At 34.5% G+C, this 18,638-nt stretch overlaps 1 protein-coding gene across 2 annotated transcripts in view; it reads right to left on the bottom strand.

Moving 5' to 3' along the window:
- The window catches only part of SCFD1 (sec1 family domain containing 1), a 108,206-nt gene that overhangs the window by 42,339 nt on the left and 47,229 nt on the right, over positions 1–18,638 (bottom strand). For both annotated transcript variants that reach the window (XM_059371238.1, XM_059371239.1), the window contains exon 15: positions 4,266–4,362. In XM_059371238.1, the coding sequence (XP_059227221.1) occupies positions 4,266–4,362 (97 nt within the window). The remainder of the gene's footprint in view (positions 1–4,265; positions 4,363–18,638) is intronic.

The raw sequence follows: 18,638 nt of genomic DNA, 5'->3' as shown, positions 1-18,638 counted from the left end.
TGATATTTACAAATAAATGTATCTTGGACATTTTGAAAATCAGGTTATGAAATTCAGGGTCTTGTTTAAGTCCTAGGAGAAAGCTATTTTTGTTTAGCAGGTAATTTGTTGGCTGGGTTCAGGCCAATTCCAACAGCTTTCTGTGGGTTGTGGCTCCACCACTGATTTATATTTTCAAAAACTTATGCAGTGCTACTGGATCTGTCCAACCATCTAGTGGACACTATGGGAACTGGGAAACTGTCTAGCCCTTCAACTCGCAGTCTTTGAAATAATACTGTTTAGGATCTAATTCACATATGTGCAGCTCAGGGGTGAGCCCAGGAATTCATAAACAACTTTATGAGGTTGCTTTCCTGAGCTCCTTCCTCTCCGCAATCTTGGTAGTTTCCAATTCCCCTGGCTCTCCCTTTTTGGTGCTCTATCCTGAAAGCTTTGGCTTTAGTTACCCTGTTCCACTGTGCATTTCCTGCAACTATGACTAAGTAGTTAGAAGGCAAAGAGAAAAACAAACAAACAAACAATGAGGCTTGCTGCAGGCTCTTGGGACCACCACTCCTAAAAGAGGAGACAAAGACTCCCCTCCTTCAGAGTTTTAGGGGCCTGTAAATCAACATCCTCAGCATCTAGTATAGCCTTTCTAATAGCAGGCACTTATTCTGCTTAAAGAAGAGAGAGTTCCCATTCTCTTCTTCAGGAGAAACATATTTTATAGTTGCTATAGTGTTAACAATAAGCCCTCAAAATTTCTGCTAAGGATTTTAAGAATACTATGATGGTAAGAGTTGGAGAATATCCTGATGCTTATAATAATATTAATCACAGGGGCCCCTGGGTGGCTCAGTGGGTTAAGCCTCTGCCTCCGGCCCAGGTCATGGTTTCAGGGTCCTGAGATGGAGCCCTGTATCAGGCTCTCTGCTCAGTGAGAAGCCTGCTTCCCTCTCTGCTTACTTGTGATGTCTCTCTCAAATAAATACATAAAATCTTTACAAAAATATTAATCACAGAGGAATCAAATGGAAATTACAAAAATGCATCCTTTACAACTGCAAGTACTCTAGAACCTCCAACTGGCAGCCTGGGTCCTCCTGTCATACCTAAGCTTCCACCGGAACTGCTTCAATTTTAAAGTCACTTTTCTTACTGAGTAATTGAATGTATCTTAGGGAAAAGTTTTAAGTAGAATTCAGAAAGCTTTTTGTCTCTCTGAACAATTTGCGAGTAAGTTTTTGACCTGCTGTCCCATCATTCCCAAATGTCAGACATTCCTCAATATAATAAGCTCAATATAACAACTATCAAAATCAGGAAATCAGCATTGATAAATTAGTAATAACATATAATCCTCAGATGTCATTTCAAGTTTCACCACTAGCCTGTAACATCCTTTATGACAAAAGGATCAATTTTAGCATCATGTGGGATATACAGCTGCCACACAACATATAGTTAACTTCTGTATGAAACAGTTCCTCAGTCTTTCCTTGACTTACATGGCCTTGATGTTTTAGGAGATTACAGGCTTTCTTTTGTTTTTGTTTTTGTTTTTTTGGTAGAATATCTCACAATTAAATTTTGTTTGATATTTCCTCATGATCAGATTCAAGTTATACACCTTTGGCAGGAATATCACAAGAGAAAACTATGTTCTTTGTATTGCATCCTACTGGATGGGGCATTATTTCAATATGTCTCATTACTGACGGTGTTCACTGAGATTACCTAGTAAGGGATCTATCATACTTCTCCACTGTAAAGTTAGTTTTCTCTTTGTAATTAAGAAGTATTTTGCAGGGAGGTAATTTGAAACTAAATATCCTGTGAAACTTGAACTTACTCTTTTACTATTATCTCTGTGGACTGATGGCTTCCTGTTTCATTCAGTGAGTTATAATCTGTTATCATTATTTTAATACTCATGATGTCATGATCTCCCCACTGGGGGTCACTTCAAGCTGACTTCTGGGTCTCTTTGACATGTCCCATCACTTTCTGAGTATATTCCTTGTTTTCTGACACAACAAACTAATCTAGGCTCATTTTCTATTTTCTCTTCCTACCTCAGCCCTGGAATCAACTACTTCTCCAATGAGCACAAAATGGTATTTATAAGATAAAATCTTTACTACTGGAGTATTGTTTCTCCACCCCTGCTTATTTGGCTGGACTAGGGAACACATATAGGTGTACACACACCTATCTGTATTTATTTCTCTGACAAATACGTAGTGAAAACACAGGTCTACAATGACACCTTAATTCCAATCCAACATTACAGGGCTCATTATATTTTTCTCCCTTTCCATATTTATAACTTCCTTCCTTTACAACAGGAAACCTAGCTCCTTTTGTATTATCTGACATACCACTTATTTAACCAGTCTGTGGTACGTAACAAATATCCTATCTCTGCAGCCATCCCCTTGCCTGCATGGACGTCCTCTCACTCCATTTGGGCTCTGATTCCCTACAGTGGACTCACATGCCTGGCCACACATCTCACCCCACTTAGATTGATGCTGGGTTGCTCCTGTGTATAGTCACCTTCCTCAATCTGTTAGAGCTTTTTTTTTTAAATAAGATTTTATTTGTCAGAGAGATCACAAGTAGGCAGAGAGGCAGGTGGCAGAGAGAGAGGGGGGAAGCAGGCTCTCCACTGAGCAGAGAGCCCGATGCAGGGCTCAATCCCAGGACCCTGAGATCACGACCTGAGCCAAAGGCAGAAGCTTGACCCACTGAGCCACCCAGGCGCCCTGTTAGAGCTTTTATATACCATTCTTTCACATGTGGATACTCTGCTCAATTCACTGGGGGCTTTGACACCTAATGGTAGATCACCAGTCTTCCTTCTATCCCAAATGTGGTTGCCCTTCTTATCTTGCTCAGGTTCCAACATCTTGTTCTGGGCTAAAGTGGCACCAGAATTCCACTTTGCATGAAGACCTACCTTGTTCTGCAATTCTTAATGTCTTTACAAATAAACCAAAAAAGTAAGGGAAAGAAAACAGGAAGGGTCTGATTTTTTTTTCTATCAACACATTTATTTGCTTTAACTTTACTTAAAACTTACTGTAAATAATAAGGAATAGCTCTGAAGTGATGGGCTTATATATTTTGCATTTTTTCATTACAAATGCAGGAGGTTGAGCCCCACATTGGTGCTAGATATCACAAGTGTAAATACCTTCAAAATGCTAGGTTCTCACTACAAATCTAGCTTCTTAAAAGTGTGAGCAATATTTACAGCTTCTTAGAAGTTTTTAGGAGTAGAATCTCTAATTACAATTTGGACTTTATTATTTTTCAACTTGGAATAAGGTCTAAAACTCATACCTAACTCTAACTCAAAAACCATCATCATTCAGCTAAATAATTTATATGCAAAATATAAACTGAAAAGCTTATTTACTTTTTTATTCATTTTGGAAAAGCACTGAAATTTGAATTGAAAGCTATTCTGAAATGATCAAGTCTCTAAAGTATAATTTTAGAGGATAAAACCTATACGGATCCCATGATCATTATAATTGAAAGCAATAATTACAATACATTTTTTAAGTACAAAGAATCCTATCTTGTTTTAAGAAAAGCTAATATAGAAATAGTTAAATGCAAATATAAAGGGACTGATTAAGGAGTTTCTTCTAAAGTAAATTCCCTAAATATTTAAAACAGAATTCAGTTTTAGATATATTTTTTTTAGGAAACTCTTTAGGGTTAAACCAAGGTAATTAGAGGGGTGCCTGGGTGGCTCAGTGGGTTGAGGCCTCTGCCTTCAGCTCAGGTCATGATCCCAGAGTCCTGGGATGGAGCCCCGCTCTCTGCTCAGTGGGGAGCCTACTTCCCTTCCTCTCTCTCTGCCTGCCTCTCTGACTGTGATCTCTGTCAGCCAAATAAATAAATAAAATCTTAAAAAAAAAACAAAACCCAAGGTAATTAGAAAGTATAACATTTAGAGACACCTGCTTTGAATGTTATACCTTCAAAAATCTTCCGAAAATCAGCAGAAATTGAACTTTAGATATATTATCACATTAAATAAATGAATAAAACAAGTTCTTAAATACCATGAGAGAAAAGTTCAATAAAATAAAATGCAAATCATTTTTCCACTTTAAGAAATGCTTTGCTACAAACTTCTCAACAGAAAATAGTTAGCATGGGTTGTCAGAAAAAAAATTATCCTATTCAGATATTACTTAAATTGAAACGCTGGTTTCATCAACTGTGAATCTTAACAGTAACCTTGAATTTATGGTACATACCATCAGGATCTGATATTATATCTAGAAGAGATTTATCCAGAGTAGTTTTGCTCATTATTTTTTCTTCGTATTCAAAATATACATCTAGTTTTCTTGCCTGTTTCAAAATAAATATTAGATTAGGCTACATCAAGTAATAAAAACATACTAAGGGCCTCTCAGCTTACAAGTTTCTATGTTTTATGATCAATTTTTAAAAACAAGCATTTTCTAATAGAATTTATTTTCAAAGTTTCTTACTTTTGATTACTTAATGTGAAAAACAATTGCCTATTTTATCATATCTGACTTGCAAATTCAGAAGTAATTCTGCATATTATATATATATTAGCAAAGAGAAAAATCACACCAATCTCACTTACTATATTAACTAGCAACTAGCATATAAATTATATTATATTCCATGCAAATTAATGTCAGGTAGTTATGTTATGTTTACTTTTTTAGTCCACAAATCCATACATTTTTACCTTAACTAGACAGAAAATTACCCTAAATAATTTCCAGTGGTTTTTAAATAAAACTAATTTTCCTACTTAATTCTTTGAAGTTTTAGGTAATGGGAAAGTAGTCAAACTTAGCTTTTCTGTATGATACCTCTTCTGAATTAAAATTTATTAAAATTATCCAAAAGAAGTTAAAATGTTAGGTTCCTCCAAGGTAAATAAAAATTATCATTACCGAGTATCTACTAAATTATGATTCAATAATACCAAAGAGAAAAGAATATAATTTCTATTGAAAGTGTTCACAATCTAGGAGTAGAAAACATTCATGAAATAAATTAGAATACTCAGAGATACCAATGAAGAACCAAACTATAAACATAGAACATAAATATATTAAGCTAAAATGAAAGAGTGAAATAAACAGTTAACCAACTGTAGAGGAGAAAGTAATATATTTTGACTTAAGTTTTGAAAGTGATTTGGGGACATGAACAGAGTTCATGTCAGTGAAACGGATCATACCATGGCATAATCAGAGTGCAGAATTCTGAATGGTAGAGTAAGGAGTGATTTCATATATAAGGTAACAGAAAGTCAGTCAGAGTCCTTCAGTCCCATCCCCCCGCAGTGGCACACAAGGCCAGAGTTTTAAATAGATGAAATACTTTAAAATACGTTAAAAATCAAAACAACATAAAAAGGTGTATTTTGAGACCTGTCCTCACCCATCTTCTCTTCTACCCCCATGCCTATGGATATTTACTTCAATTATTTCTTCTATAGTTGTCCAGTTCCTTTATGCAAAATGTAAGAAAATAGGGTCTATATCCTAGTATTCTTCTGCTTTTTGACACAAAGGGAATATACTATACTCTTCTGTTCCTTGCTTTAACTCAACAATCTATTCTGTATCAATACATAGGGAATTCCCTTGTCAGTCAACTCCTAGTAGTATAATAAACTCTGTAAACAGAGTTTTCCTTCTTACAAATCTTTTGACCCTTCTCAGGCAGGAACTATTTTAGCTACTGTATAAAGCTTCTTTCAGTACCACAGATTAAGAGGTGAAGTCTTAGGAATGGAAAAATATAATATTAAAATGGACAAAAGAAATAGAAAAGAGATTCTAGGAAAGAGACCATGATAGTGGCTGTGGGAATGGAAAGAGACAGATATGTAATAACATGTGAATGGAGATGGGAAGCAAGGTAGTGAAAAAAAGTCAAAGATAACTCCAGGGGAACTAGGATGATGGCAGTAGCAACTATGTTAATGTGAACTGAATATTAACTGGAAAAGCCTAATTATCTGTAGAGTGGAGCCAGGAAAGAGGAGGTGGGAGGTGATAAAACTGTATTAAGCTGACTTCAGGCCCTCATAATCTTCTCTAGCCAACCTTTTCTGTTTCACCACTATTCACTGTATTTAGTTTCCTTTAGTCACATCAAATAACCTCACTTTTCATTAAACATCATGTATGCTTTTAGTCCTCTAAGCACAGGCTTGGGTTAGCCTCTTAGCTTTTTAAGAATATATTCCTTCTCCATTACCTGTGCAGTGAATTCTATTCATTAAGGATGAACTTCTGTGCAACTCTCTTCAATCTCTATTTCTTTCTCTTCTTGCCCCTCCCTCAATCTCCTTCTTGGCTGGAAGAATTTATTATTCCCTTGAATGTGTACCATCAGCATCATATATACCTCTTCATAGTATGATCACACTTTATTACTCTTCTTTGTTTACATCCCACCCCTCTAGAAATTGTTTAATCGTTTCACCCTAGGAGTCTAAATAGCACCTGGCTGATAACAAGTACTTGACAAAAGTATTTGTTGAATTTTTCAACCAAGAGCAGGACATACACAGATCAAGTAGTAATCTTTAGAAGTCATGAGAGTAGATAAATGAACTTCTAGAAACGAAAAATGCAAAGAATTGTCTTTGGTGATGTAATATATAAAATTAAGTATCCTAAGGGCCATAATGGACTTTAATGTCTGTACGTACAAATCAGGGAAGAAACATGGTTCATTAGATTTCTTTTGCTTTCTTCTTGATATATCAACATACTTACATTATTTAAAGTTCTAATAGGCAATAGAAATAGAATCCAAAATAAGTTGGTTTGACTAATAATGGATAGGGAGTTTCTTTTGGAGGTGATGGAAATGTTCTAAAAGTACATTTTGGCTGTTGCTGCACAACTCTGTAAATATACTAAAAACTAATGAATCATACACTTTAAATAGGTGAGCTGTATGGTATGCAAATTATACTTCGATAAAGCAGAAAAGAAAAGTAACTTAGCACTTTAATATACCGATTCCCATAAAAGAGGGAAAGGAGAAAAGTCCAGATTTTCTAATCTGCATACGAGACCTTGTTTATGTCCCGGATCTATTTGTGCAAGGCATTTTACTTGCAGCTATGGCTTTCAAATGCTTTTAAACAGAGAACCTCCGGACCCTCACTCTCAAACCATATCTTTTGCAGAACCCTAAACATAAGATATAAATGACCCATCAAATGTCCTTATAATGATCTAGAGTACCACTACTAGCGTTTAAAAACTATTAATTTAGATAATCTCATTTAATTCTTTAAGTAATACTATAAACTAGGAATGATTAGTCCCATTTTAAAGATGAAGAAACAGACACACAGAAACATATATTTATTCAAGGTTACCAGAGTAGAAGTAGTAGAGAGTTGAGATTCAAATCCCGGTCAGACTCCAATGTACACCACAGATAAAGAGTAGGGAAAATTATATTTTCCTCAAGTATAATTTACTGCTTCTTTTGTATATGCTTTATGAAAGAAAGTATATTTGTTGATTAGTACATATTTGGGCTTTTTTTGGTAATACACATAATTTATGTATATGTGGTAAAAGGTTATTTTGGCCAATATATATATTATCTAGAGATCCTTTCTCAGTTTCTTGAAGTAAAGGAAAATACCAAGAGAAATAATTTCTGTAATCCCAAAGATTATTTTTATATAATGTGAGTTCAAAGGAGAATACAATTTGGATAACAATAGTTACATGTAAAACAGACAAATTAAAAATATAAAACAAAATTAACAAGGTCAAGATAATAAACAGATTTTTGGTAACTTCAATAAATATCAAGAATAAATAGTAGGAAGGGAGTATTATAGAAAACCAAAGGACTATGCATGGAATACAAACTACATCTAGTGAATATGAACTCTGAAAGCCATGAATTTCTCAAAAATCTCTTTTAAAGGGCTAAGTAAAGAATCTGATTTTTTAAAAATTCTAGTGTTTTTCTTCCAATTTCAGAATTGCCAGTGGAAAATCAGCCTGATGTTTTTTACTCTTCAGTATACTACCTCAACATTTATATTAAATTAACATAAAACACACAAGCACAACTTTTTTTGACCGGTAACAGCCTATTTTTAAATAGAACAGAAGTGGGCACTTTTAAAAACCAGCTTGCCCCATTCACTCACAAAAATGGAAAATTCTTAAGAGTTATCTGGGATGTACAAGTAGTATTCCTAATTTGTCTTTTGAAAAACCATTACCAAGAGACATCTGTCAGATGACCTGTACAGGGTTTGAAACCAATTCCTTCTTCCTTTCTGTAACTTTAAGGGATTTTTCTTTCTCTTACCAATTCTTTCCATTCTAGCTACAAACACTACCATTCTGGTGCTCTCTGCTCACTGCTAGGTACAATTCTCATTCCTCACCTTAGTCTATGACTGGTTGATGACAAAGTCTAGAGTAGTATTTCTTGGCCTTCCCTCGTTTCCAAACCCCAATTCTATCCCCTAGCACAAGTTAGCAGTGAAAGTAAAGGTAAGAAGGATTAGAGTTGGGGCACCTGGTCATAGGTTAAGTGTCTGACTCTTGACCTCAGTTCAGGTCTTGTTCTCAGAGTCATGAGTTGGGCTTCACACCCAACTTAAAAACAGAAAAAAGGAAGGATGAGAGTTATACCTCCTTTTACTATTAGGAATCTCAATATTCTTCTTCTACTTCTCACAGGAGAGAGAGGGGATGATAAACCCTTCTCAGTTGAAAGACAATACTAGGAATATTCCACATAATGAATTAAACAGGGTTTGAAAGAACAGGGGATCTATGAATCACATCTTATCTACAGTAAAGCAGAGCCTAAGATAAGATGAACTTAGAACTGTATTTTTAGAATATAACCTATACCTAAGTTGAAGATCATTTAAAACCTAGCTTTTCCTTTTCTTTCTTTCTTCACATGTTTAATCCCTACCATCCTTTAGTGCTGTATTTGAATATCCAATCCCCTGGGTGAGTAGCATTTGTAAGCTCTATCATAAGTCTGCCGTTGCTCTGTCACTAGAATATGAACTCCTTGTGACTACTTATTTATTATTATATGCCCTGTCCCCTGCAAGGTAACGATTTCTCCAAATCTCAACTGCTTTCTAGGATATAACAAAATAGCAGTTAATATATTTTCCATTATTTAGGTGTACATTTTGTTGCATTTCACACTGGTGGGTTTGAACTGGTTTGCCATCATAAAAAATTATGTGGTACAAAACCCAGATAATACATGAAATTATCTTTGAAGGTGTTCTATGACATGGGTGGATGAATATATTTACTCTGGAGTACTTGTTCATTTGACAGAATGACTTAGAAATCATAAATAAAATTCATCTATGCAGTGATGGACTTTGCACTTTCAAAGTAAGGAACTTGGTTAGGATCTTCAATTTTTACAACAGGCCAACAATCTAACCACTTATCTCATTTCCAGATAGATACATTTTTCTTTCAACCAAGAACACTGAATTTCTAGCATTTCAGGCCCAAATCAAAATATGCAACTTCAACTTCTCTGCTATCAAATCCCTACCAAAAGCCCAAATGAAAAAAAGTAGGAACATACTATTTAAAGAATATGCAATGTTTCCACTCTAGATACTAAAATGTTATAAACTTAGACCTAACTACTTGGAAACTCATAAACTCCCTCACTGAATTATATATATTTTTTAATTTTTTAAAAGATTTTATTTAGGGGCGCCTGGGTGGCTCAGTGGGTTAAAGCCTCTGCCTTCAGCTCAGGTCATGGTCCCCGGGTCCTGGGATCGAGCCCCGCATCAGGCTCTGCTCAGTGGGGAGCCTGCTTCCTCCTCTCTCTCTGTTTGCCTCTCTGCCTACTTGTGATCTGTGTCTGTCAAATAAATAAATAAAATCTTAAAACAAAAAAAGATTTTATTTATTTCAGAGGGGGAGACAATGTGTAAGCAGGTGTAAGCGAGGGTGAAGGAGGGCAGAGGGAGAAGACAGAGAACCTCAAGCAGACTCCCATCATGACCTGAGTGGAAATCAAAGTCGAACACCCAACCAACTAAGCCACCCAGGCGCCCCGAATTATATTTAATATTAAACTCATGACTTTCATTAAGGTTATTACATAGAAGTAATTTTATATTAAAATATAAATTTTATATGTATAAGAGTTAAAATTATATTAAAATTAATTACACAGAAGTGTAACTGATATTAATATACTGTATCATTACATCACTCAATTTATTCTAGATAATGCCCAATATGAGCAATGTATTTTGTAATCCGATGCTAAGCAACAGTTTGCTTAGAATAAGAAATATACTTAAAGTAAATAAATACATAGAAAGAAAATTTAAGGGTCCCTGGCTGGCTTAGTCAGTGTAGCATGTGACTTTTGATCTCGGGGTCATGAATTTGAACACCATAGTGGGAGAGGAGCTCACTTAAAATAAATAAATAAAAAATTTTAAAAAAGAATAAAAAACTTCTCCTTTCTGACAGGAAGGGTTTGTTGTTGTTGTGGTTGTCTTAATCACATCTGTCTTTTTTTGAATCTGGGTTGCCTGAAAATACAAAGCCAAATTTGAGAATTATCATCATAACTGTATGTCACCTATTCCATTTTTATTTCATTATTTTTGTTCCATAAGCTATTTGTGAAATCTGCCTCAAATCTGCTCTAGGAATCAGAAACAACTTTAATCTCTAAGTTATACTATATATTAACTCCTAAAAATAAAATGACTAAAGTGACCTATGTCATAAAAATTTCAACATGTAAATGAAATTGTCTTTATAGATAAAAAGTATTAAAAATACAAATATTAGCAACCTTATTATAATGAAATACCCAAAACTGCTTTACTTATAATATTTCTGGAAAAAATAGAGATTTATATGGCACTTATAAACATTCTTATAAGTCTTAGTTTACTATAACTCTCAGAAGCTTTTAGTTTTAGTTTATAGCAACAATGTGTTGAACTCTTAAAAGATATACCCAGGAAAGGAAGAGTAAATTTCATTTAAAGTAAGTGCCAGAAAGGAAATAATAAAAATTAGAGCAGAAATCAGTGAAATTAAAAACAAGAAATTAACAGAGAAAAATCACTTTCGGAACCAAAAGCTGACTCTTTGAAAAGATCAATAAAATTGATAGATATCTAGCCAGGTTAACTAAGAAAAAATGAGAGAAAACACAAATGGAAAATATCAGAAATTAAAGAGAGGCCATTACTATTGATCCTATGACATCAAAAGGATGATGGAGTATTTGAACAATTCTGTGCCCATAAACCTGAGAGTCTAGGTGAAATAACTCACTTCTTTAAAAGACACAACCCATGAAAACTCACTAGAAGAGAAACAGATAACGTGAATACATCTACATCTATTAAAGAAATTGCTCAATAACAAATAACCTTCCACAATAGAAAGCCCAAGGTCTAGGTCTAGGTGTGCTCACTAGTGAATTCTGTCAAGCATTTAAAGCAGAAATTATAACAATTCTCTATAATCTATTTCAGAAAATAGAATGCAAATAATGAGAAACTAGATGCTTTCCAGCTAAGATCAGGAACAAGGCAAGGATGTCACCCCTCGCACTCCCATTTAACACTGTATGGCAAGCCCCAGTTAATGCAACAAACAAGAGAAGGAAATCAGAGGTATACAGATTGGGAATGAAAAAATAAAACTCTTCATTTGAGAAGACACAACTGTAATGTAGAAAATTTCAAAAAAATTTCTGGAACTAGTAAGAGACCATAGCACAGGTGCAGAATACAAGGTTAATATACAAAGTCAACGGCTACAGTAGGAAAAAGGCAAGGGTGTCCCCTCTTGCACTCTTTCAACATCATAATGGAGGTACTAGCTAATGCAATTAGAAAAGAAAAGGAAATAAAAAGAAAAAAGACGGGGAAGGAAGGAATAAAACTGTCTTTGTTCACAGATGACATGCTTTTTTATATAGAAAATCTGAAAGAAACGACAACAAAAACTCCAGGAACTAGTGAGTGATTATAGCAAAGCTGCAGGATACAAGGGTACTATATAAAAGCCAACTTCTTTCTGATATATTAGCAATGACCAACTTAAATGTGAAATTAAATCAAAAATACTATTTTTCTTTAGTACTCAAAAAATAAGTAAATGAAATAGTTATAAATCTAACAAAATATGTATAAGATTTTTATGAGGAAAGCTATAAAACTCTGATTAAATAAATCAAAGAACAATGAAATAAATGGAGAGAGATTCCATGTTCTTCCCAACTTATCTATAGACTCAATACAATCTCAATCAAACCCCCAGCAAGTTATCTTGTAGATATCAACAAACTGATTCTAAGGTTTGTATGGAGGCATGGGAAACCCAGAATAACCAAAACAATACTGAAGGAGAAGAAAAAAGATATAGGACTTTATCACCTAAAATATAGCCACAATACTTATGTGTTACTAGCCAAAAAGGAGGACAAATAACAGAAAAGAGATACGCAGAAATAGACCCACACAAATATAGTCAGCCTATCTTTCACAGAAAAGCAAAAGCAATTCAATGGAAAAAGGACAGTCTTTTCATCAAACAGTGCTGGAACAACTGGATATCTACATGCAAAGAAAAAAAATTAATCTAGCACAGACCCTACCTTTCACAAAAATTAACTAAAAATGGATCATAGACCTTAAGGGAAATTCAAAACTATAAAACTCCTAGAAGATAACATAAGAGAAAATTTAGATGACTTTACGTATAGCAAAGACCTTTTAGATACAACACCAAAGGCATGATCCACTAAAGAAAAAAATCAATAAGCTGGACTTAATTAAAATTAAAAGCTTCTGTTCTGTGAAAGATACCAAGATACCGTCAAGAGATTGAGAAGACAAGCCACAGGCCTGGAGAAAATATCTGCAAAAGATACATCCATTAGAGGACATTTCCCCCCAAAATATAGAGAACGCTTAAAACTCAACATTATGAAAATAAACAACCAGCTTAAACAATAGGCCTAAGAGGGGAACAGACACCTGACCAAAGAAGATCCAGATGGCAGGTAAGCATATGAAAAGATGATCCACATCATATGTCATTATGGAACTGCAAATTAAAACAATATTAGAATCACTGAAATCTAACACTGACAACACCAAATGCTGATAAGGATGTGAAGCAACAAGAACTCTCATTCACTGCTGGTGGGGATGCAAAATAGCACAGCCACTTTGGAAGGCAGCTTGGCAGTGGGCAGTTTTGTTACAAATCTAAACATACTCTTACCAGATGATCCTTGGTATTAAAGGAGCTAAAAACATACCCACCCATAAACCTTTCATGGGCACTCACAGCATCTTTATTTATAACATATATATCCAGATAGTGAATCTACCATTCTACCATTCTACCATACTACCCAGAAAAGTTTCCTTGTTGTAATGCCTCCCTTTCGGCCCTCCAACACTCTTCTCCAAGTTACTAGGCAAGCACTGATAAGCATTTTGTCACTGTAGATTAACTTGCATTTTTATGAATTTTATGTAAATACAATAATAGATTCTGTACTCTTCTCTAATGTGGCTTCTTTCAGTGTATTTGAAATCCAAACATATTATTGTATGTGTCAACAGTACCTTCCTTTTTATTGCTGAATAGTATTCCATTTTACAGATATACCACAATTTATTTATCCAATTCAGCTGTTGGTGGACATTGAGTTGTTTCCAGCTTTTGGTTATTACAAGGAAGTTGCTATGAATATTTATGCTGTGTACAATACATACAGGCTTTCATTTGTCTTGGGTAAACACCGAGGAACAGAATGGCTGGACCAATGATAGGTTTAACATTTTAAGAAACTGAGAAACTATTTTCTAAAGTGGATATAACATTTTGTATTTCTACCAGCAGTGTATCAAAGTTCTAGTTCCTCTGTATCTTTGCCAAAGGTTGGCATTATTGATTTTTAAATTTTAGACATTTTTAATAGACGTGTAGTGACGTCTCATTGTGGGTCTGGCTTCCATTTTTCTAATGATTACTGAGATTGAACTTACTTGTCACCTATATATCTTTTTTAGGTAAGTCTGTTTAAACCTTTTGTCCATTTTTAAATTAGGTTGTTTATTTTCTTATTATTGAATGTTCTAAGAAGTCTTTATTTCTTTGAATTTAACCTTTATAATTGGGTCTCAATGACAATGCTTTATCTTAACAAAAGCAGATGGCAGGGAAGTAAGAGCAAAGAGCTAGAGAAAGGTAATTTCACACTTTTTTTGGTAAGGTGGAAACGGTCTCCCGAAACTCACAGTGAGTGAGAAGTTAAAAGGATATTCCAACTCATTCAAGAGCTACCTTTGTTCCTAATTGAAGAAAACTTCAAGTTCTGACAGTGACTAATCTTATCTGGGTAAGACTAGGTAAAAGACGATGATAGCTTGTCCACTGGGGACTTTCTATTATAGAATATATTGTCCCCCTGCCTTGAAAAGACACCAAGGTCATATGAACATTCGCTTCATATATATACTGATATCATTTAAAATACAGCCAGAGAGGGGCTAAGCGTCTGCCTTCAGCTCAGGTCATGATCTCTGGGTGCCAGGATCAAGCCCCTCAATTGAGCTCCTGGCTCAGTGGGGAGTCTGCTTCTCCCTCTCCCTCCTGTTCATGTTCTTTCTCTGTTTCAAATGAATAAGAAAAAAAAATACAGCCAGAGAAATGTTCTGATTTCTAGTACAGTAAATTTCTTCCCTACTGTGTGATAGGGGAGTAGTGATCAATTAATCAATGTTAGTTAATGTAAAGAATGACCAAACCCTTCCCCGACAAACCTGTTGTGGGGGGGGGGGAGGTGTGTGTGTGTGTGTGTGTGTATTTTCTAAATACTGCCTTTTAACCTAAGACCTAAAACACACAATCGTCTGTCAATCTTGATGTAGGTCTGATACCTTTTGAGTACAGAGGTTTCACTAAACTTTTTTTTCCTTTCCTACATAAAGCACACCTATAATGGATCACCTATGATTTCTAGGTTCAAATTCTCTGAAGTAGAACCAAAAACCTTACAGACATTTACAAAGAAATTTTAGTTTTTTTCAAGATTTTCCAAGTTTTATAGTTAAATTCTTTTTTTTTTTTTTTTTACCCTATACAAAGTTAAACAGTAAAATCACCATCTTCAGTAAGTCTAAGGTATATACCTTAGTTTTAAAGAAAAAAATCCTCTTTTCCTCCTCATACAATTAGCATAAATAGTTTGGAATCAAATATAAATAACTCTTAGATAAACAAAATTCAACCTGTGAGGCATCCTAGCTGCCAGCTGTCTGCATCTCATAATATGGCCGGCAGCTGCCATGTTTTATATCAGGAATAAAGGGCACCAGTTAATTTGGTGTGTTGACTAGTGGAAATAAATGAAGAGAGTGTCAATTTTATTTTTAAAGCTTATCTTCCCCTAGAAGAGATAAAGAAGTGAGCCAAAGTAAAATAAGCCCCCTGAAGGAGATGCTAAGGTTAAAAGCTAGCATTGTTACCAACGGCTAAGCCTTGTTCAGAGTGTAGACCTAAGGCAGTAGTACATCTTCTTGATCAGATGATGTCTTTAGATCTAACCCAGTACCTCTTAACATTCTCCAGAAGCAGCAGCAAAACAAAAATGAAAAAAATGAGCATCAATGAAGCCTCAATCCATAACAGCTTTTTAATAGTTTTTTAATAGTTTGTTTTTTGCTCATTATATTAGGACAGAGTGTTCAGATGTTAAGATCTTCCTTTCAGATGGGAACATTAGGGGAAAAAGTACACCATGCCGCTCTTATCTCTCATCTATTATGACTTACACATTGGTGTCTTTTCCTTTTCTTAGGTAATGCTGAAGAGTACTTAATTCACTTTGACTATGCAGGTGGGATAACAACAACTGAAATAAATTAAAATTTGTCCATAAATTATTTAAGTAATCTCAGGAGTCATTCTCCCAAAACCAGCAACTAGTGAAGCGTATTTGTATTAGAAATGAAAGAATTGCTACAAAGTGATTTAAGAGGTATGGATTACTCAAAACAAATGAGAACTCAACAATTTATTCTTTAATCTATTAAGCTAAAGTCAACCACTCAAGCCACTAAAATCATTAGAATATTAATAAACATAGATAATAATATTTGCTAAAGTTGTGGCAAATAGATCTGCTGTTTTTAGCTTTCCACTAAAACAATGATTGCCAGATAACTCATGGCTATTTCCTCTTAGTATTGTTTCAGAAAATGATCTAAGGAAATGTAAAAAGCAGTTATGATCTAAACATCCCAAAAGGAGAAATATGCAAAACTACAATGAAGATGAATACCAAGGGAAATGTTCTAAGATCTCTGCATAAAAAATCATAATATTCTTCCTAATGGTAATAAAAAAATATTTACCACTTAGATGAATAAACGTTTACAAAGAAGCTAAGCTCAAACAGTCAATAAACTCTGGTGAAAAGAGAAGAGATTATGGAGAAAAAAACTTACTTAATATTAACATTATAGCTAGAGGTACATGGTATAGAATAGTAATAGTATAAATAAACATGCCACTTAAAAAGTATTACAAGGTTGGAAATTTAATAATTATGGAAGACTTTAAGAAGATATTTTATAACCAGGAGTAACGAGAAATAATGAGAATAGCAGAATTTATATGCTAATTTTGACAAGGAAGAAGAAAAACCTAAAAGACAGGGTTAACATTACAAGGACTCTTCACAGAAAACATATCAGAATATTTCTTGGAGTAGGCAGTTTATTAAATACAACTGTAATTGCTATGTAAATATTTAAGATAAATATGCTCCTTTACCAATGATTATTTAAAGACGTTTTGTTGTTGACTGGGTTTCTTAAAATGACCCAGAAGGAACAGTGTATCCTACAGAGGGGATCATTTTTCCTCTGCAAGTGAATGTCCTTTATAGCACAGTTTCTTTAAATCAGACCCTATTAAAAAGGATGTCTTCCTTGAGTTACAATAAAACAATGATCCCAAAATGTGTGGCTTTTATATAAAACCACTTAACACACTGAATGACAAGTTAGTTTGAACTTGTCTTAAAAAGAGAGCCAAAATACCAGGTCTTAAAGCAGAATTATGTAGATCATGCGTGGCAGCATGTTAATGTCAGACAGACGACCTCTATTAGCACAAAGTGATTTTTAAAAACTCACATAAAATCATCAGTGTAAAATTACAAACAAACACCATTAAGAATTTATAGTAGGGGCGCCTGGGTGGCTCAGTGGTTAAGCCGCTGCCTTCGGCTCAGGTCATGATCTCAGGGTCCTGGGATCGAGTCCCGCATCGGGCTCTCTGCTCAGCGGGGAGCCTGCTTCCTCCTCTCTCTCTCTCTGCCTGCCTCTCTGCCTACTTGTGATTTATCTCTGTCAAATAAATAAATAAAATCTTTAAAAAAAAAAAAAAAAAAAAAAGAATTTATAGTAAATTCTTCCCTATAAAACACTATTTTTCATTTAGACAGCAGTAAAAGCTATCTTTCAATTCCACACTTATTTCCAAAACTCACCCATCACTCATACTCTTCAGTTCTCCATTTGTAACATAGATCTGTCATTAATCTCCAATGACTTCCCATCCCACTTAAATTGCTATTTCTCTTGCTACCAGAGTCTATCACTTTTTCCCTCCTCACCATAAGCACTATTAGTCTTCTTTTATATCCTTAAACACACCAAACTCATTCCCTGTTTTAAGGCTTTCGCACTTTTTTGTCTCTTTGACTGGTACAGTTGGCCCTGAGATTTTTACTAAGTGGCTCTATGTGATTCAGGTCTCTAGCTCAGACATCACATCAAAGGTGATATCCCTAATGACTTACTCCTAACCACTTAGAGTAGCCCTCCAGCTGTTCTGTAACATCTCCTATCACCTTATTTTTATATCACCTAAATGACTGAAGTTATCTTGTTTTCTAATTTGGGTACTTTGTTTTGTTATTACAATATTAGCTCCAAAGAGAATAGAGACCTTGTCTTATTTATCAAAGAACTTCTAGGGCCTAGCACAACACAGTTATTCAAAAACATGACTTAATAAGTCAATTAATTTAGCTAGAATTTTCTCAAACCATAAGCTCTAGTCTCTGACCTGGAGTATATTCATATAAATTTGTAGCAGTATAATATTTATAAAGTTTTCTGAATAAGATGAAACTGAGGTGCTTTCCATAGGTACAATAATGAATTACACTGAGTTACACAAATCAGGTTTGATAGTAGGAGCTGAGCTTGGCATTTTCCTGGTTTTACAGCTATAAGATCTGAGGTCAGAAAATAAAATGTTAAGGATCAATAAACTTTACTTTGAAAAAATAGAAAAAAACCCCTAAAGTCAAAGAAAATCCAAAGAACAATTTAAATCTTACAGCCTATATAGGATTATTAACAACTGTCAGAACTTTCTAGAATTTGTTTTTACTTCTTGTCTATTTATTTGTATGTAGCTCCTAGCACCCTGCCCAGCACACAGTAAATACTCTAAAAATGTTTGTTTAATGGAGCATAAGACCCCTAGAATTTAATTACAATTTAACAGATG

This window comes from Mustela nigripes, chromosome 13 (assembly GCF_022355385.1).
Source record: "Mustela nigripes isolate SB6536 chromosome 13, MUSNIG.SB6536, whole genome shotgun sequence".
NCBI lineage: Eukaryota > Metazoa > Chordata > Mammalia > Carnivora > Mustelidae > Mustela > Mustela nigripes.
Note: the sequence above shows the minus strand (reverse complement) of the source record. Positions and strands in the feature narration are given on the sequence as shown.